Source organism: Candoia aspera, chromosome 13, assembly GCF_035149785.1.
Source record: "Candoia aspera isolate rCanAsp1 chromosome 13, rCanAsp1.hap2, whole genome shotgun sequence".
Taxonomy (NCBI): domain Eukaryota; kingdom Metazoa; phylum Chordata; class Lepidosauria; order Squamata; family Boidae; genus Candoia; species Candoia aspera.
Window position 1 is genome coordinate 23,080,772 of NC_086165.1, and position 16,007 is coordinate 23,096,778.

The 16,007-nt window shown below is 54.1% G+C and overlaps 2 protein-coding genes across 5 annotated transcripts; both read left to right on the top strand.

Annotated features, from left to right (window-relative positions):
* Positions 1-457: 457 nt before the first annotated feature.
* TTLL13 (tubulin tyrosine ligase like 13) lies at positions 458-10,838 on the top strand. 4 transcript variants are annotated; one of them, XM_063314148.1, is made up of 17 exons: positions 461-618; positions 998-1,301; positions 1,549-1,589; positions 2,150-2,268; positions 3,860-3,990; positions 4,143-4,299; positions 4,416-4,559; positions 4,828-4,913; positions 5,428-5,653; positions 6,273-6,457; positions 6,930-7,118; positions 7,219-7,402; positions 7,848-8,048; positions 8,520-8,597; positions 9,324-9,669; positions 10,145-10,379; positions 10,463-10,838. In XM_063314148.1, exons 2-17 carry the CDS (start codon positions 1,009-1,011, stop codon positions 10,473-10,475), a joined length of 2,628 nt encoding a protein of 875 aa, XP_063170218.1. In that variant the 5' UTR covers positions 461-618; positions 998-1,008; the 3' UTR covers positions 10,476-10,838. The 4 variants fall into 4 exon arrangements, with proteins under 4 accessions (XP_063170220.1, XP_063170221.1, XP_063170218.1 ...); XM_063314149.1 differs by lacking the exon at positions 8,520-8,597 and having other exon boundaries at positions 462-618; XM_063314150.1 differs by lacking the exons at positions 10,145-10,379; positions 10,463-10,838 and having other exon boundaries at positions 458-618; positions 8,679-9,438.
* A 1,982-nt stretch (positions 10,839-12,820) lies between these two features.
* Positions 12,821-14,163, top strand: NGRN (neugrin, neurite outgrowth associated). The gene is made up of 3 exons (XM_063313924.1): positions 12,821-13,043; positions 13,117-13,227; positions 13,306-14,163. Exons 1-3 carry the CDS (start codon positions 12,934-12,936, stop codon positions 13,718-13,720), a joined length of 636 nt encoding a protein of 211 aa, XP_063169994.1. The 5' UTR covers positions 12,821-12,933; the 3' UTR covers positions 13,721-14,163.
* The last annotated feature ends 1,844 nt before the right edge of the window (positions 14,164-16,007 follow it).

The window sequence follows — 16,007 nt, forward strand, 5'->3', positions numbered from 1 at the left end:
CCGCCCTCGATTCCCCTGATCTTGGAAACCTCGGGGTTCAGATCCCCGCTCCTCCTTGCAGCATACCTTCTGTCCAGTATTGACAGCAAATCGCCTGCTCCCCCGCCGAGGCGGCATTTGCAAAACAAAGCGCGCGCTCCGCCCCGACTAACCCGCTCGTCCGCACCAGCATCCCTGGACAGGCGTCCACAGGCTTCTCTTGCTCCGCCCGGGCTCCGGTGCTCCCGGGGAGAGCGCCCGCGAGCAGCTCCCTTCCCTTGCACCAGGCGCCTGGCGGGCCTTTCTTCCAGGGCGCCTCGACATTCGGCCGCCGGCTGCCCAGCAACGGGCCGAGCTCCGCTTCGTCATTCGCCAGCGGAAACGTCCCGGCTGCAACGGACAGGCTATGGCCCAATGGCGAGCAAGCTCCAGGACACGTCACAAAAGCCGGTCGCCTAGTGATGACAAACAGAGCCGCTGGCGTCCCGCCTTCGCGTCCCTTGTGCGTGTGGCGCTTGGGTCCAGCGCGCTCTCGGTAGGCCGCCCGAGGGGGCGGGGCCCGTGGTCGGCATGGTGACCGCGTCGGGGCCCGAGGGAGCCCCAGGCGCCGCTGCTGCCCCGGGAGAGCCGCCGGGCCCGGTGAGCGGGGCGGGCGGGAGCGGCGGGGGCGGGCAGTTCGGCCGCGAGCAGGTCTTCCCCCAGGGCCCAGCCGAGCCGGCGCGCTCCCCGGAGATGCGCGGGGCGCGGCGCCCGTCTCCCGGCTGGGGTCCCAGGGCGGCCGCTGGCGAGGACCGGAGGAGAGGCGGGTGGCTTGACGAAGTGGGCAGGAGCGGTGTTGCGAGGGCGGAAGGCTGGCTGATGATGATTGCCACCGGTTAACCCAGTGTTTCTCAGCCTTGGCCACATCTTACAAGTTGCCAAGGTTCAGAAGCGCTGGGTGAAGTAGCAATAATAGTTGCTGTTGTCACAATTGCTGCCCGGCTGTACTGATCCCTTTTTCTCATGTTCTTTGCAAAAGTGCCTGAGAGAATGAAGATCAACGCAGAAGAAAGCAGTGAATCTGAGAACGAAACAGATGAGGAGGAAGATGAGGAAGGAGGCCTGTCAGATGAGTCTGCAAACGAATGCCTGAAAAGACTGGAGGCAGAACAGAAAGAATCTCAGCACGCTTGTTCTCAGGACAAAGAACGAGCCCCGAGCCGAGGGCATAAGGGTCAGAGGAGCGATGACCAGCCCGGGGTCTCCCTGATCGACTTGGAGGAACAAACCGTAGAAGGATGTGAGCTGGAGGAGACGAGGCAAAAGAGGAAAAGGAAACATAGGTGTGTCCCCTCGAGGAACTGCGGGTGCGGGTTGTCCTCTTTGCAGGGGAGGGTGTAGCCCCCCCCCCCCCCCGTGCTCTTCCTCCGGCTTCCCAGTCCTTGCCGAGGACTAAGCCTGCTGCCACAGTCTTGGGGTTTCGAGATTAAGCACGGGTTCTCCTTGTGGGAGTCCCAGCAGCAGTCACTGCTGCTTCTTCCAGCCTCTTCTCCCTGCCCTGTGCAACTGCCTTCTCTGTTCTCCTTCTAGGCTGCTGTCCATCAACCTAGTGAACTGTAAATATGAAAGTGGTAAGTCAGGGTCTCTTCTTCAGTAGCTTCCTCTTCACGCAGCAAGCATCGCCTAGGGCACAGCCATGCAATGTTTGTGTGCAAGAACAAAGACATTGGCATGGGATCAAAATGAAAATGAAATAACTAAAGTTAACATAGTTTTCTCCCCTGTGATAAGAAGAATTAAGTGTCCAGTTTTTTTGGGGGTGGGGAAGCATCACACCCAGGCATTTTGGGAAGAAGCAGGCAATACAGGGACTCAGTTTTTGCATTTCAAAGGAGGGTGTAATTTTATTTCCTTTATTAGCTTTGTGCTGTACAGTGGGGATGAGCCAGTAGCAGGGCAAGGACCCTGGACTCAGCAGTGCTGACTAGTCTGGGCCAAGAGAGCCATGGGGTCCCTTGCATGGGAAGAGAGGATTCCAGGGACGCTCTTGGAGGGGACTGTGAGGTTGAATAATCGGAATGATAATTCCTGATGCTCAGGTGCCTGTAGCTTCTGCTCTTGCAGGTAAGGGCAAAAGATCGTCCAGATGCCTCTTGGAACCGGCTTTGTCCATCTGTTTATTTTGCTGCAGTTAGGCGTGCTGCTCGGCGCTGTGGCCTGAAAGAAGTGGGGGAGGATGAGGAGTGGACTGTTTACTGGACTGATTGCTCAGTTTCACTGGAGCGTGTCATGGAAATGAAGAGGTTCCAGGTACCCAGTACAGCCAGGGCAAAGGGAGCTGTCGTCAACATAATGCAAAATATTCCTGTAGGAAACCCGCCAGCATCCTTGACCAATTAGGCTCTACAACACCACAGCACTGTTGGCTTCTGCTGTTTCATGTGGCTCTACTGGGATTTGGGGGACAGGCATAAATTCTCTGGTCTTCATCTATCCCACCAGTCAGCATACCAGAAGGACCATTCCCCGTCTTCTGCACCTTTGACTCTGCTGCATGATTTACTTAAGCTGGTTCTGGGGTCATGGGGAAAGGTGTGGGGCGCAAACAGTTGCAAGCCCCCTTGTGCAGAAATAGCTGCTTTCCTGATCTGTACACCCTGTTGGTAACATTTAGATCAGAATACCACAGTACGTTGAGTATTGTGCAGAATGTAATAGTTGGGTCACGACTGGGTTGGATTTTTTTTCTGCTAAGAGTCTCCTATAGGGCATGAAGTGTTTTGGGGTGAGGCTGAATGGGAGCAGAATGAAAATTGGGTGGGCTACCCCATCCCTTTCTACACCCCCATTTTTGACTTTGTTACATTTCCTTTTCTCTTTGTGTTGTGCCCTAACGCTAGCTTTTTCTCTCTCTCTCTCCCTTCCTACCTGCTCCCCAGGCATCAGGTTGCTGGGTAGCAGACAAAGAGCTCTTGGACCCTGGTGACCCTTGCCTATTCCTAGCTAAATCACTGTTTGTAGCTACCCAAATATTTATTTAATTTGCAAACCACTATTACTTCCAAGGGAGCCCAGAATGATGCACAAGTGAATAGTAATGCTGATAGTAATACTAACAGCGAAGGTATTTTGTTTAATTGTACAATAATTAAAAACATCCTGTCAATAAGGCAGCTCATTTGAAGGCAGCCCAGTCTTGCAGCAGCAATTGTTATCCCGCAAAGACTTGGTGAATAAGTATATTTTGAGCTGTTGCCTGGATATCTTGCTAGGATTAAGGAACCGTCACTGGCTCTCTGTCTGGAGAAAATTCAAAGTTCTGATTTCAAGCCTTTTATAGCTTGGGAAGGCTGATGGCCAGGACGTTAAGACTGGAAGCCTCCCCCTCAAGCTGGGGGGTTGAAAGAGGGAGGGGGCCACAAGATGGGCAGGGCCATGGCACTAGAATCTGGGGATATTCCCAGTTGTTATGCTTCTTGTAGGGCTTACTCTACATATTTCATGTATGGGAAATAATCAGAAGAGCCTCTGGAGGATGCAAAACAGGAACTGATGAAGTAGTGGGCATAGCTAGGTTCCTACCTATAGTATTTTCTCCCCATATATTTTTATGTGGCACTTCACTTTGTTTAGTTATCAGGTGAAATTAATAAGAGTTGGTAAGGTACCTTTATTTTTTGTTATGGGGGTTAGGGTTTTTTACACGTATTTGTGATCATTTTCTATTCTTAAATATTGAAGCTGTTTAGGAAAACTTATTCTGTGATTGAAACGTGGGGTAAAGCATTCTGAAGAACAACAAAACAAAGAAGGATATACTGAGGCACTTCCATTTCCTTCATCAGAGATACCAGAAGACCGTCCCCTCTTCTGCAAATCTCTTGTTTTTGCTCAATTTCAGAAAATCAATCACTTTCCAGGCATGGCAGAGATCTGCCGCAAGGACCTGCTCGCCCGCAACCTCAACCGAATGCTCAAGCTCTTCCCCAAGGAGTACAGCATCTTCCCCCGCACCTGGTGTTTGCCAGCTGAGTGAGTGAGCAGGAGGCAGCTGCTTCCTCTGGGACCCAGAAAGGGGCGGTGCCAGCTGCAGGGCACCCTCCCAGCCTAAGCGGCTGAGGTGGGGAGACTTGGGAGGTACGCGGAGCTTCTCACATGCCAGCTGCTGTGTTGTCTTTGCACAGCTACGGGGACTTCCAAGCCTATGGGCGAATGAGGAAAAACAGGACATACATTTGCAAACCAGACAGTGGCTGCCAGGGGCGGGGCATCTTCATCACACGGAACCCCAAGGAAATAAAGCATGGCGAGCACATGATCTGCCAGCAGTACATTACCAAGGTAGGCTGGAAGCACAGGGGCCAGCAGTTGTCTTGCTGTCTCGGCTGAGGATCATCAGTGCTGACCGGAATATGTTCCTTCCTCTTGACTCTCAGTCACTCATCCTCTCTTTGTAGCCCTTCCTCATTGATGGCTTTAAGTTTGACATGCGCATCTATGTCCTGGTCACCTCTTGCGACCCCCTGAAGATCTTTGTCTATGAGGAGGGGCTGGCCCGCTTTGCCACCATGAGGTACATCGAGCCCAACAGCAGCAACCTGGTAAAGAAGCCCAGGAACTGGCATTCGCTTTGTAGGAAGATAAGCTGTTGGTGTCTGATGGGGCTTTGGGAATGCCCATGTAGCCCTGGACGCCGTCCTGGGCTCAGTCCTTGGACCTGCAAAGCTCCCTGGGCTGGGAAGTATGGGAATCATAGAGCTGGTGCAGGGTGGCAGTGAGAGGGTGAAGGAAGCAGACGGGCAAGGGAAGAATTCCAGGGGCCTCAAGAAGTGGAGCATCATGCTACCCCTCCCACCATCTCTCTTGCAGGATGACATCTGCATGCACTTGACCAACTACGCCATCAATAAGCATAATGAGAATTTTGTGCGGGATGACAACACAGGCAGCAAGAGGTATTGCTTGTGCCCATTCCCTTGCGGGGGGGGCAGCACTTCTGCTAGTGGGCACAATGGGGAGTGGGGGTGGGATAGGAGATCAAGTGCCCATTTGCAGAAAACTCCACTTTTCTCAGCTCCATGAGTTGGCTGCTTTGAAAAAAGTTAAGTATTTGGCTTACTCCATTGGAGCCGTGTGCATTGCTCCTGAGGGGGGCAGTAAGGGATGCCTGCATCACGGTGAGAAAGTCCCTGTCAAGATTGTCAGCTCAGAAAGAGCTGTGGGGAACTGGACTGGGCGAAAACCCTTAGAGCAAGTGGCTGGGATCATTCAAGCCACACCGGATGAGGTGGGATATTGGCAGCTGTAGGCTTCTCTTTGCATACCTCAGTGAACACGAGGGATCTGGCTGCACACTAAAGCAGGGTTCCCTTGGAAAGGGCCTAGAATTCCTGTTTGCGGTTGTTGCTGCATGATCCTGGGCAGGAGGATTGCTGCCGCAGCTCTTTCCCTCCTCACCCAATCCAACAGGAAGCTGTCCACCCTGAACGCTTGGATGCGGGAGCACAGCTATGACACGGCTGAACTGTGGCAGGACATTGAGGACATCATAATCAAAACGCTCATTGCTGCTCACCCAGTTCTGAAGCACAACTATCGCACTTGCTTCCCCAACCATGTCTCTGGTTGTGCCTGCTTTGAGATTCTGGGCTTCGACATCCTCCTCGACCGGAAGCTCAAGCCGTGGCTTCTGGAGGTAGGTGCCAGCCAGAAGTGGGAAGGGTTGCTTGACAGACCTGCCTGTCAGGTGTCCCACCTGGGTAGGGTTCGCTTTTGGATTACCTGCTCTCAGCATCTGTTGAATTTGAAAGAAACAGGAATGGTGTCTTCATAGATTTTGAAAGTTGGGGGTGAAGTAGGACAACAATTTCAAACATCCATCAAGCAGTAGAAACAGACATTTCAAACTAAGAACATTGTCTAGGCAAGTTTCTGTTGTCAGCCCTGACTGGTTGAAATTGTCAAAGCTCTGCCCATCACCTTCCAGCAGAAAAGTTTCTGAGCACTTCTCTAAGAAACAGTTTCCTCTGCCTGATGTAATACCTATCTTTTATTCTATTCAGCATTTTCTACTAACCTAGGTCCTAGATACTAAATAGAGGCCTCCGACGGGAGGAGATGGGTGGGGATAAATTAGATAGATACATACATGCATACATACATACAGCCTTACAAGCTGTTATCCTAGGAAACAAAATACTAGAACAGATACCAGAAGAGATTTTGCGATCCTACAAAAGAGCTGGACTCCTAAGGGTCCCCCAGATCAGAATGAATGCAAACGCTGTCTTGGGGGTCTTCAATCACTCTTTCAGGTCAACCATTCCCCCAGCTTTACCACGGATTCACGTCTGGACCGGGAAGTGAAGGATGCCTTACTCTGTGATGCAATCAATCTCATCAACCTGCGTGCCTGTGACAAGAGGAAGGTGTTGGAGGAAGACAAGAGGCGGGTGAAGGAGCGCCTCCTGCAGGCCCACCAGCAGCCCCGGGAGGCCAGGTAGCTTTGTTAGCCCCATGAATCCATGGCTGTGCAAAGGAAAAGTAGGCAGGAAGCCTCGCTGTCCTGCTCACACCTGCCCTGTTTGTGGTGGTTTACCCAGAGAGTTTATCCATCCTTCCAAGGTCAGTAAAAGGAGCACCCGGCTTGCTGGGGAAGGTGATGACTGGGGAAGGCAATGGCAGACCACCCCGCTATGGTCTGCCAAGAAAAAGTCGTGAAAGCAGCGTCCCCCCAAAGGGTCAGATGTGACTCGGTGCTTGCACAGGGGACCTTTCACTTTCACCCAGAGAGCACTCCCCAAGCACTGCTGACTCTGTATTCTCTCTCAAGCTGCCACAGCTTGACGGTCATGGGGCAAGGAGGAAACCAGAACTGTAGTCTGTTTTGGGCGGGATGTGGCACCAGGCACAAAAGTACCCCCGGGCAAGGTGGATCTGTGGCTTACAACCAGCTCTTCCATGTCTCCCAGGCGCGAGCAGATGGAGAGCAGCCAGGCAGCCTGGCTGGCCCAAGCGGAGAAATATGAGGACAGCCACCTGGGCCACTACCGGCGCATCTTCCCCTCCTGTGGCACCGAGAAGTACGCCCCTTTTTTCAAGCACAGTGGATCCCTCTTCCAAGAGACCGTGGCCTCCAAGGCTAGGGAAGAGTGTGCCAGGTAGCGGGCGAGCAAGGACTGTTCAGAGCCTGCCAGCTCAGGGGTTCATGGTGCACACAAGCCCCGTGTGGCTGTTGATGGGCGGCTCTTTCCTTGCCAGGCAGCAGCTGGAGGAGATCCGCCAGAAGCAGGAGCAGAGGGAGAGCACAGCTGGGAGGAAGAAGAGGGACGGGAAGGAGAGCCTGCAGGGGGAATCGGCCGGGGAGAAGTCCCAGGAGAAGGGCAGGGGCAAGGCTGCCTCCACCCGCCTGGCGTACAGCCACAGCAAGACCTGGAGCCCCAAGGTACCCTGCAGGAATGCCCCCTTGGTTCTGTGCCACAAACGCCGTGATTGCTGCCCATTGAAACCTGGACAGAGCTCCGCTTGGCACCGCATGTACCTGGGGAAACAGAACTCCCTGATGCTGACCCCCTCGGCCTTCGAAGGGGGCAGCCAGTTGGCTGAGATCTGATGCTGGCGAAGTGAATGCTCCCTCCCCCCTCTCGGCTGACTGCCAGTCGCTGTCCGCGGGCAAGGCACAGTGGGCCCGTGTCGAGGGCAGAGGACTCAGGGGCCTGGAGAAGCAGCACCAGGGAGCAAGGAGAGCCTTTCTGACTTGGCGCAGCAGAGGAGCTGGCAAAGTGGGGCCAAGCAAGGGTCTGGTTTTGCTTTCTGGGGAGTGTTTAAAAGTTATGTTATGGACGCATGTGTGAATTTTTGAATGAGCAAGCAGCTGTTCCTCTTCCCAGATGCCCTCCTTGCCATACGACAGCATGACTCCACAAGCCATCGTGGAGGAAGAGGAAGTGGAGAGGGTCAAGGCCCTCCTGCGGCGAGAAAATCTTATCCGGGGACTGGGCATTGTTGACCAGTTGACCCGCCTGCTGCGCAGCACCGAGCCAAAGGCCATGGAAATCCACAGGCCCCACATCAACATCTCCGAGAACCAAGTGAGCCTCCCGTATAGCTCTGCCGTCCCGGGAAGGGCTGGGAACCAGTGTGGTCCTGGGGGGGAGGGGGAAATCACAGCAACCTAGAGGGGAGCAGGACCATTTAGGCCAGCGCTTCCCAAACCTGGGTAAATTGCCCAAAACTGGGTAGAAGTGGTTTTTCTTTGGGTAACGGCACATGAACCCATTACCCAATCACAACAGGAATATTTAAATTGACTTAAAGAGTTTTACCTACATTGGGTAAAAAGGACTGTCTGATAAGTGGTTTTGGGTAATGAAGGAAAAGGTTTGGGAAGCACTGATTTAGGCCACCAGATACAACCCCTGCTCAGGGCAGGAATCAAAATAAAGCCTCCCCAGCAGCGGACTGCCTGGTCTCCACTTAAACATATCTGGTGAAGGGGAGCTCACCGCTTCTACTTTCAAGCTGCTTTTACTGCCAGTGAGTTTTTCCCAACTTTCAACCAGAACCTGCCTTCCAGTAACCTAAATGGATTATTCCATGTTCAGCTCTTTGGAACGGTCTTCAGCATGACACCCTTTGAGGTATTTGACAGGGCTATTGGATTCCCCCAATTGTCTTTGCTCCAAGCCAACATCCCCCGGTCTTCCTCTCTCTCTTCATAGGCTCCACTTCTGGTCCCCTGATGATGTTCGCCCTCCTCCTCCTCTGGGTCTGGGCGTGTTGCATCTTCCTTCGAGCCTGGTGCCTAGAACTGGAGGGTACTCAAGGGCGGATCTGGCCAAAGCAGAATCCCACGGAAGTTTTGCTTCTGCTGATGTGACCTAATGACTGGCCTGGGACTTGGCTGTGCCCCCTCTGGATAATGCAGCAATCTGTTGCCTAATTTGGAAGGGCCCAGATGTGTCATTCATACTTTTCTGATTTGTGCGTATGCCTTCGAGTCAGCGTTGACTCCTGGCGACTGCCTGGACAAGTCCCTGCAGTTTTCTTGGCAAGGATGTTTGGAAGTGGCTTGGCATTGCCTGCTTCCCAGGGCTGGGAGGGAGGGACTGGCCCAGGGTCACCCAGCTGGCTTTGCGCCTCAGGCGGGACTAGAACTCACAGCTTCCCGGTTTCTAGCCTGGCACCTTCACTGCAACACCAGACTGGCTCTTGTTTTCTGAGTTAAAACGACCTGCCTCCTACAGCTCAAGACGAGTCTTTGCAGAGAATCTGCTGGGAGGGGACCTTTCAGAGGCTGGCAGGTAGCAGTGGATGGCCCGGAATGCTGTTTTAACAAAACCTCAACCTGCTGCTTTGTCTTCTAGCCCCACTTTCTCCAGGACATGCTTAATAGCCACAATACCCAGGACCTGATGACCCTGGTCCCCCTCTCCCTCCTGAGGAGCTCCGCCCAGGAGCTTGGGCACCAGGTCATGCAGCAGCAGCAGCCCGCCACACGAGTCCAGCTGCTGGGAAGCCAGGGCTTCATCCCAACCATCCTGGGGGCCCTCTCGGGTCTTGGCCCCTCTCACGAGCCACAGCTCCACCTCCAGCGACCCAAGAACATGAGCTGGCTGGGCACGGCCATGGTGGGTGAACCCCACAGTCTTGCTCGGATGCTGAAAGCAGGAGGGCGGCACTTTGCCAGTGCCAAGAACAAAGCAGAAGGCAGTGAGTACCTGGCTGGGGGCCGGGGAGCCCTGCGAGGGCCATTTCCCTGTCTGGAATGTATCCAGACTCAGGAGGACATGAGGGCCCCAGACAGTTGCCGACTTGGGCAAGGTTGAACGACTTGTCTGGGCATCCTTGCCTTCTGCCCTGGGACAGGAAACTGTTGGGTCTGCAGTTGGATCTGGATCACGCCCTTAGTCAGCCACGATGCAGCCAACGCAGGGCAGGAGGTGGGGGGGAATGAAGGGCTGTCATCTCCCTGCAGTCAGTCCTGGCTACAAGTTTATTCTGCTCCTGACACCGCCGCCCCACTGGGCAACGGAAAAAGGGCAAAGGTGATCCTGGACTTCACCCAGCAGGCAGCCTTTGAGCTGCTGTGGATCTCCACATGCAACAGAAATTAGGGTCCGTTTGTGGATTTGCAATGCTCCGCCTGGTTGTGCCCAAGCCCCCAGCCGCCCGTGCTCTTTTGCAGACAGCCCTTCTTCTGGCAAGAGACCCTTGTACATGGGCTCCGGCTCCCTTAATTGCCTGTCCCATGGTGGAAAAGCACCAGGTACCGTGTACAGCAGCTTCCCCTTCCCGTCCGCCCCTCTCAACCGCACTGACGTGCACGGACTGGCCATCAACTCTGCTTCAGCCCCCCTCATCCGGCGTGGAAGTCCCCACCGCTCCACCAACGTGGCTGCATTGCATCTCAACCAACCCAGGTAGCAGCACCTTGACTTCTCCCCCTACCCTGAGCTGGGGCTGAGCCTGTGGATCCTAGCCAGCTGGCCTTTTCTTCCTGCAGGAAAGGGACTTGACTTGAAATCTCAGCAGACTCTTGGAGCCCAAAGAACTGGGGCTGGGGGGCACCTACTACTGAGCCTTGTGCCAGGAGGGGAGTGAGTCTCTGCCCTGGATGCGTCCAGACACCTGCATCTCTCTCAGCCGTTCTCCTGAAAGCTTCCATATCCACAGAGCGGCATTTCCCCTCCAGCTAACAGCAAGTTCCAAGAACAGTTCCATGCACTTTAGCTGTATTCCTCCCGTGCTCTCTCTGCTGCCAGGTCCCCACTGCAGATGCCAGTCAGCCTGCCCAAGCCCTGGACAGTGCTTGAAAAGCCCTATGGGCTGGGAAAGGAATTTCTTTTGTAGCCAACTTTATATTAAAGTTTTATACAGTTCTACCACTGGGGCTTGCCTGTCCTTTCACTCACAAGGTATGCCCTGTCATTTTTGTAAGAACCCTGAGGCTGGATCAAGCCAGGTGCCTATTTAGTCCAGTCTCCTGCAGAGCTTGGTAAGGGCAACAGTTTTATTCTATTAAATTTACATGCCCCTTTCCACCCATGCAGCCCCATGTTTTTCACAGTTGGCTTTACCTTTCATGATTTAGCTGCTATTTCAAAGCTTTCCATGCTGGTGGTCTTGTGGACATCTTGCGAAAAAGGATTTGCTAAATCTTATGCTGTTAAACTTCATTAGATGCCCATTGCTGCTAATTTGTGCATCAGCACTTAATTTAGGACTTGCGGGATAGATACCAAAGAACAAGAACACCAAGGGAATTGGCAGGATGGCAACAAACTCTGAAGAAATGTTATTAAACCACCCAGAGTCCCTCTGGTGGGAGGAGATGGGCAGTGACAAATTTGGTAAATAAATATTAAGAAATTGTCCCCGAATGTACTCAGTGCCAAGGAATCCCTCCTCCATCTGCCAGGTGAGCCCAGACGGGTCTCTGGAATTCGATTCTCAAGGGGCAGCTTTCGTTGGGCGAGTTTTGTAGCCCTGCAGTCTCTCCCCTCCGCCCCCACCCCTGGAGTTGCTCAGTTTAGGCATCCGCAAAGGAAGATTAGATATTAACGAGGATTAAGTGTCTGGAGGCCCTGGGCACCTGCTACGACGACAGAAGAGGGAAATAATGATCTGACTGGGGTTGGTGCTGGAAGTTGGTTATCTCGCAGCAGCTCGCAAGGGTGAATGGGAAGAGCCCGCTTGTCTGAGCAGCCTCTCTTCCAGGGGTTAATTGGGACATGCAGGTCAATCACAGGACACCTCCTCCTCCATTCTTCTCTAGAGCACTAAGCGGTGGGGGGTGCATATTTGTTAAACAAGGCCTAGATGCTGCTCCTGTTGAGGTCAACTCCATAGTTTATAGTCCATAGAGGGAATTAAAGCCAGTTCTCTCTAAGGGGAGATTGACCCAATCAAGCAAAATGCTTCGACTTAAGTTAGCCAGAAAAATACCTAGTGCTTGAACCCCTCTTCCCTAAAGGCCCTTAACTGGATGATGCTGATGTGGATGAGCTTTCGTCAGTTCCACCAGCAGATACAAAACGATGGTAGGAGAGATGCTTTTTGGGTAAACAGTAAGCTACATGGCTTCACCCACATGGAGATGGCATTTTCCTGGCCCAGCCCTGCTTTCCCCGCACTCAGCCACCTGACGGCCTCCCTAGAAAGTGCCAAGTCTGTCTATTTGGGCATTTGAGGGAGGTCACTTCTTTTAGGGACACCGTTCTGCCTGGCCAAAAACTGGAGAGTTGTAACGAGGGTGGGTGGGTGTGTCACTGTTTTCATCTGTCCACAGCGAGGAACTTCCTTTCCATTCTTTGCTTTTTATTGTCCAGCCAGTAAGCGATCCGTTGGAGGGTTGGTGCCCTCTACCTGTTTCCTTAGCACAGAGGCCTGCAATTGAAGCCTTGTGCTGCAGCCTCCTTACCCACCTGCTGTGGCAAACAGGAGAAAAATTAAATAGACGATGGGAGAATAATCAAATGATATTTGGGTAAGGTTCAATCAGAATTCCAGTCAAACTTTATCCTGACTCTATCCTTACTATTTTGGAGGCTACCAGATAAGCCTCTTAGGACTTTGAAATGGCTTATTAACATCTAACAAATGTACAAATAATTTAAATGCAGCATAAACCATGGAACCCAAAACTATACTGTAAAGCAACATGGAATCCCCGGGTCATCTAGTCCACCCAAGTTCGGGCAAGATCTGCGGAACCTTCCCTCTCGGAGGCGGGGCCCAGCCGGGCTCCAAAGACTGTGCCCTGCCGGAAGCGGAAACCGCACTCGGAGCAAGAAAGGTGGAAACCGAGAACGAGCGACGCGCATGCGCACGGCGCGTAAAGCGGGACTTCTCCGCCCGCTTTTCCGCGAGGATAAGTGCCCCGGCCCGAAGTGCTGCTTCCGGGGCAGCGGAGGCCAATGCGCGCCGCCGGACGCGCGTGCGCGCACTCCCGCTAGGAGCGGGCCCCTCCCGGCCATGAAGCCCCCGCGGCTGCCGTTCCCACGGAGGGTGCTGGCTCGGGTGGTCGCCGGGCGCGCGGACGGGGCAGCCCCGGCGCCGGACGAGCAGCAGCGGGAGCTGGAGAGGTAGGCGGCGCTCCCCGCCCCGGCGCCCCGCACCTGACCGCCGCCCCCACCTGACTGCCGCCCTCTCCCGCAGGAGGCTGTGGTGCCGCGCCAGGCAGACCCGCGAGCGCAGGATGCGGAAGCTGATGGGGCCGCCGGAGCCCCCCGAGCGTGCCCTGACCCACCGCGCGATGGAGCAGATCCGGTAAGAGCGGCCCCGCGCGGGGAGTCGGGCCCTGCCCTGCCCTTCCTTGCCCTGATGTCCGCGCGTTCCCCCCCGCAGGTATCTCCGGCGCGCCTTCCCCGAGGAGTGGCCGCTGGCCCGCCTGGCACAAGGGTTCCAAGTGCCGCCGGAGGTGATCCGCAGGGTGCTGAGGAGTCGTTTCTGCCCGTCCCCCGAGCGCGGAAGGAAGCAGGACGCCCGCGCCCCCCGGGGAGCTCTCGGTCAGGGCGGCCCCCCTTCGCCCCTCGTGGCCGCAGCCGCGCGCCTGCCTGCAGAGCCGGGGAAGGGGGCTGAGCTCTTCCGCGCCCCCTCGGGTCGACCCGGCCGGCCTTTCCTGGGTTTCTGGCGAAGTAGCCGATTAGGCTTCAGCTCAGCCCTCCCAAGTCCATCGTGGGTAGATGTCAGGAGGCAACCTGTGAACAGCCCGGGAAAAATGCAGGGAAGTGTGCTGAGCAGACAGACCCTTCAAAAATAACTGAGAAGTGCACCGGAAGGGTGGACAAGTTGGGCTTTTCTTTCTTGGGGCTGCTTAAGAGGAATTTCGTGACTTAATTTGCAGGCTGGACAGCCACTGGTTGCATGGCTGAACTGTGCTGGGCCACTGGATGGCTCTTGTTGATGCTGGATGTGGTGATGGTCAGCGTGTGGGAGGGGCTGTGTCTTCCCACTCCTCTTGTCCAAAAATTGATACTGATACCTCCTGAGCAAGATGATGTTGCCACTGGAGGTGGGTGGGGGGCAAAGAGCTTCATAAATTTATCAATGGTTTGGAAGTAGCATCAGAAGTTATTAATGGATTATTGATGATTGTGGGGAGATGGGTAGAAGAGGTTGCAGCACCTCCCTGCTCCTGGCCTCTTACTGTTCCCTGAGGCAGTTTAGACCACATAGGAATACTTAAAATGGCTTACAAAAACTGTCTTTTTTCTGGTTTGCTGATCATTCCTAAAATGAAACATCATGGCAAGTGGTACTGATGGAAGAGCCCTAAGGCTGCCCCCTGAACTGTCCAGAGGAAAAGAGGTCAAATGAACTCTCTTATCAACAAGCCTCATGTCCTATTTCCAACTTTGTTACCGAGGGCTTCAGTAAATCCAACTGAATTCATGCACTAAATGTTCCCACTGGGCAGAGGTGAAAGCGGGAACCTTGCAGGTGTGGGGAATGGATGGGTCTGAGCAAGGCTTGGTGGTGTTGGGAAGGTAGCGGTTCAGGACTGGCCCTCATCCAGGGCGAGACTGGCAGCCTCCCACAGACAAGCCCGCATGGCAGGGGGTGGGGGCTCGGTGGGGAGGAAAAGTGTCTCAAGATGATCTGTAGCACAGACTAGGCTATACTGCAGGGCTGTTTCAGGGCCTCCCTGCCTGGGTCAGCAGCAGACGACAGTCCCGAGGTTAGCTCTCCCCGTGGCTGTTTGTCCTTTTCCTGCTGGCCAGGCTTCTGTTCTGAGCCTGAGCAACTCTGCTCCCCCAATCAGACGGGGGCAGAGGGACTGGCCGGGTTCTCTTCCACAGGTCATCAGCTGGCAAGAAGACGATCGGCCAGGCCTGGCCCTGCGGTGGGAAGGGAGCATGCTTTCCTGGGCCCCTCCCTCTCCCCTTCTTCTTTGTGCCCAGCCTGAATAATGTTTTTTAAAGGGCACTAGGGTCAGGAAGGGAGCTGGGCCGTGAGCAGGCAAGTGGGCTGGGATCAGTCTCAGTATTTCAGAGTTATGCCGTTCAGCGGCTAGACTTTCAGCTTGTGCTAAACCGATATGGGCCACAGGGTTAAGCTGCTGGCTGAGCGGCGTGGACTGCCTGTGCTGGGGGTCTGTGGACAGGTTCAGGGGGCAAAAGCAGGACAATGGCAGGCAAGACCGAGTGGGAGGGAAAATGAAGCAGCCACCAAAAGCACTAAAGCTACACGTCTGCCTGAAGCTGCCACCAAGCGCCTCCTACCTGCTCTTGGTTGTCTGATGTTGCCCCTTGAGGCTGTCCTTGTGTGGTGTGGGAATGATGTGGGAGACATAGGCTTACCAGAAGGTCGAGAGGGACTGGAGTGTGGGGGGGGGGAACGAGGCCAAAACCAAGGTCTGTGCTGTGGTTAAGCGCAAGCAGAGGAAGCTCCTCAGGACCAGCCTCTCTCCATTTGGAAAACTGGTCTGAGCGTATTGCAGTGCCTGAAGATGCAGAGTCTAGAAAGGGATGGTGATTTTTATCGAAAAGTGGGTTGGGCGGTGGTGCTTAATCACAGATACACAGCGCACATGATTGGTTTTATAATTCATATTACAGCATATAGCTATCAAACTGCCAGGAGAGTAAAACTTAACCCTGCATGTTTGAGCATCGAAGGTCCAGCTGAGAGCATCAGGGTAAGAATACAAAAAGCAAAAGTATTTCTGGGGTGGCGCTAGAGGCCACTGAGGCGGGCGGGTCTGGAAGATGCTCCCGGGGCCAGATTACACAACTTTCAGGGAGGAGAAGCAATAATGGGAGGTCTTATTGACCTGCTATCTTCATCTACCTGAAGTCAACTCAAGACTACAAGGCCACTCAAATTCCTCAGTGCTTTCGGTGGCTACTTCATTTTCCAGAAGCCTGAGACAAGGAGATTGACTCTCCCAGACCTGATCCTAAGCAATAGGGAAAAGCTGGTTGAGGTAAAAGCAGCAGGAAATGACCACCTCATTTGGGGTTTCATTGTGCCGTAGAAAGAGAAATGGGAGGACGGTCACCACGCACAGGTTAGATTCAGAAGAGCTCATTTCAGTGAGTTGGGGA

Excerpts from the sequence above, each read along its gene's own strand:
- TTLL13 (XM_063314148.1), top strand. The coding sequence starts at position 1,009 with ATGAAGATCAACGCAGAAGAAAGCAGTGAATCTGAGAACGAAACAGAT. Across the intron at positions 1,590-2,149 it reads GAACTGTAAATATGAAAGTG|TTAGGCGTGCTGCTCGGCGC; the intron begins GTAAGTCAGGGT and ends ATTTTGCTGCAG. Across the intron at positions 4,560-4,827 it reads AGCCCAACAGCAGCAACCTG|GATGACATCTGCATGCACTT; the intron begins GTAAAGAAGCCC and ends TCTCTCTTGCAG.
- NGRN (XM_063313924.1), top strand. The coding sequence starts at position 12,934 with ATGAAGCCCCCGCGGCTGCCGTTCCCACGGAGGGTGCTGGCTCGGGTG. Across the intron at positions 13,044-13,116 it reads CAGCAGCGGGAGCTGGAGAG|GAGGCTGTGGTGCCGCGCCA; the intron begins GTAGGCGGCGCT and ends CCTCTCCCGCAG. Across the intron at positions 13,228-13,305 it reads CGCGCGATGGAGCAGATCCG|GTATCTCCGGCGCGCCTTCC; the intron begins GTAAGAGCGGCC and ends TCCCCCCCGCAG.